Here is a 1,938-nt window from a genome sequence, read left to right as displayed (position 1 = left end):
TAAAATAATGAGTTAAGTTAATTTACTATAATTGTATTACAATAAATATAAAAAATAAATTGAAAGAAAAAGTATGAGTCAACCCATCAATGTGGTAGGTTGTTAACTTAGATTACAAATTTTTTTCTCACCAAAATGTGAGTAGAATTGATCTGACTCATTCTTATCTTAACATGTGATAAACCAATCCATATTAATTAAATTGGCTCACTTTATAACCTATACAAAATTAAGCCAATCCATATTAATAAGATTGGTTTACCTTAGAACCTCTATACAAAATTAAGCTTTTTATTAACTTAAGTCAACATACTTGAAAAAATGGCTATTGTTTTATGTAGACATTCACCTAGTAATAACTATTAAGAACACATTTTAATTTTTGGGATATTTTTAGATTCTAAACTTGAACACAAAATTAAAATTTATTCTTTTTTCAAATGTTAATACATCTTGATTTTTAAACTTTAAAAATAAATAGATATAATTTCTAAATCATAAAATGTATCATAAATTAAAATAAAATTGAATTTTAAATTTACGTTCAAATTTAAAAAGAAAAACGTATTTAACCTTTATTCTTTTATAAAAGCAAAAAAGAAAAGGGTTTATAGTACCAATAGTAAATATAAAAGAGAAGTCATAGTTCAACACAGAATAATTGATCAAATTTAGAAAATTAGAAGCCATTCCAGACTACAGTCGAAGTCAAATTACAGTCACAACTAACGGGTACAATTGCATTCTCATAAATGAGTTAGCAAGGTGGGAACAACATAACAATCCCAAAATCAGAAAATCACAAATAAACAAACAGACAAAGACATGGATGATAGCAGTGCATGAACTGAGAATGACGTGCTTAACTGCGTCTAGCTGCACTGGAAGTCAGAGGGTGGCGACTTCTCACAGGCGTTAAGGATCAAGCTTAGTGAAATGGGGATGTTAAGGTTAATGCCAAGTATGTTAGCTTTGATGGCAGTGCAGAGGCAAAGCGCGACTTCAAGATCAAGAAGCCCTTCTAGCACCGAGCAACATGGGTGGTCCGGTGGTGATCCCACCACCGCACCAATTGGTCCATTAAGCACGTTAGCGCACACACCCAGCTTAAGTGCATCCCTGGGACAGCTCTTTGCAGGAGGAGTAGGGTTAGAGTTAGGATAAGGGAATGGGTTAGGCTTTGGCTGTGTGCAAGTGAAGCAGCCACTTGCCATGGCAAAGAAAAGCAAATTGATGGTAAAAAAAAGAGCTAGAGTTGAAGATCTAGAAGACTCCATCTTGCAATGCTATCGCTCAATACAACTGTAATAAGTCTTGTGTGACGAGGGAGTAATTTGTGATGGTGTTACATATAGGAGTTAAAAGGTAGTGTACTTTAAGCCCGAGATTCAAGAATGTTTGTCCTTAGTTTTAATGTTTTGAGAGCAGCAGACATGTGAACCGACTAAGTTGTCTTTAGTGGCTGGCAGTGCAAAGTGAATCGACGTAAAATGTGATAGGCTTTTCAATTCCCAATAGGACATTTTCGTTGTTAGTTTATTTGAAACCATGGTGGTTTTCCACTTTTGCTTTACAGAAAGATATCGCCCACTTGGCATGTGATCAGTGAAACACTCCCGTGAACTTCAGCGATCATGCCCAGGAAAATGGCCTGTCATTGATTCCCACTGGTGGGTCTTGCTTTCGAATATTTATATTTATTTTTAAATGTATAGTACTGTGTGTGTGTATATATATATATAAGGACAAATTAGGTTGCCTTAAGAGAATACCATGGAGAGTTGAAGATTAATCTGACCTTGTCTTTCCTAAATGCAGATTATCCATTTGAATTTATTCCTAATTGGGGTGTTTGACCACTGATCCCACTGCAAAGTTGGCCTTACTTAAGCCCTCTACCATTTGCTTGAGAAGTCTTACTAGTTACAATTAGCTAGT

At 34.6% G+C, this 1,938-nt stretch overlaps 1 protein-coding gene across 1 annotated transcript; it reads right to left on the bottom strand.

The window, feature by feature from the left end:
- Positions 1 to 646: 646 nt before the first annotated feature.
- Positions 647 to 1,371, bottom strand: LOC148206854 (14 kDa proline-rich protein DC2.15-like). The gene has a single exon (XM_088115015.1). It carries the CDS (start codon positions 1,275 to 1,277, stop codon positions 873 to 875), a length of 405 nt encoding a protein of 134 aa, XP_087971141.1. The 5' UTR covers positions 1,278 to 1,371; the 3' UTR covers positions 647 to 872.
- Between the last annotated feature and the right edge of the window lie 567 nt (positions 1,372 to 1,938).

The sequence above is a fragment of the Vigna umbellata genome, chromosome 1, assembly GCF_029865625.1.
Source record: "Vigna umbellata cultivar VRB3 chromosome 1, Vumbellata_1.0, whole genome shotgun sequence".
Taxonomy (NCBI): Eukaryota; Viridiplantae; Streptophyta; class Magnoliopsida; order Fabales; family Fabaceae; genus Vigna; species Vigna umbellata.
The sequence above is the reverse complement of the archived record's forward strand: the minus strand, read 5'-3'. Positions and strand labels throughout refer to the sequence as shown.

Excerpts from the sequence above, each read along its gene's own strand:
- LOC148206854 (XM_088115015.1), bottom strand. The coding sequence starts at position 1,277 with ATGGAGTCTTCTAGATCTTCAACTCTAGCTCTTTTTTTTACCATCAAT.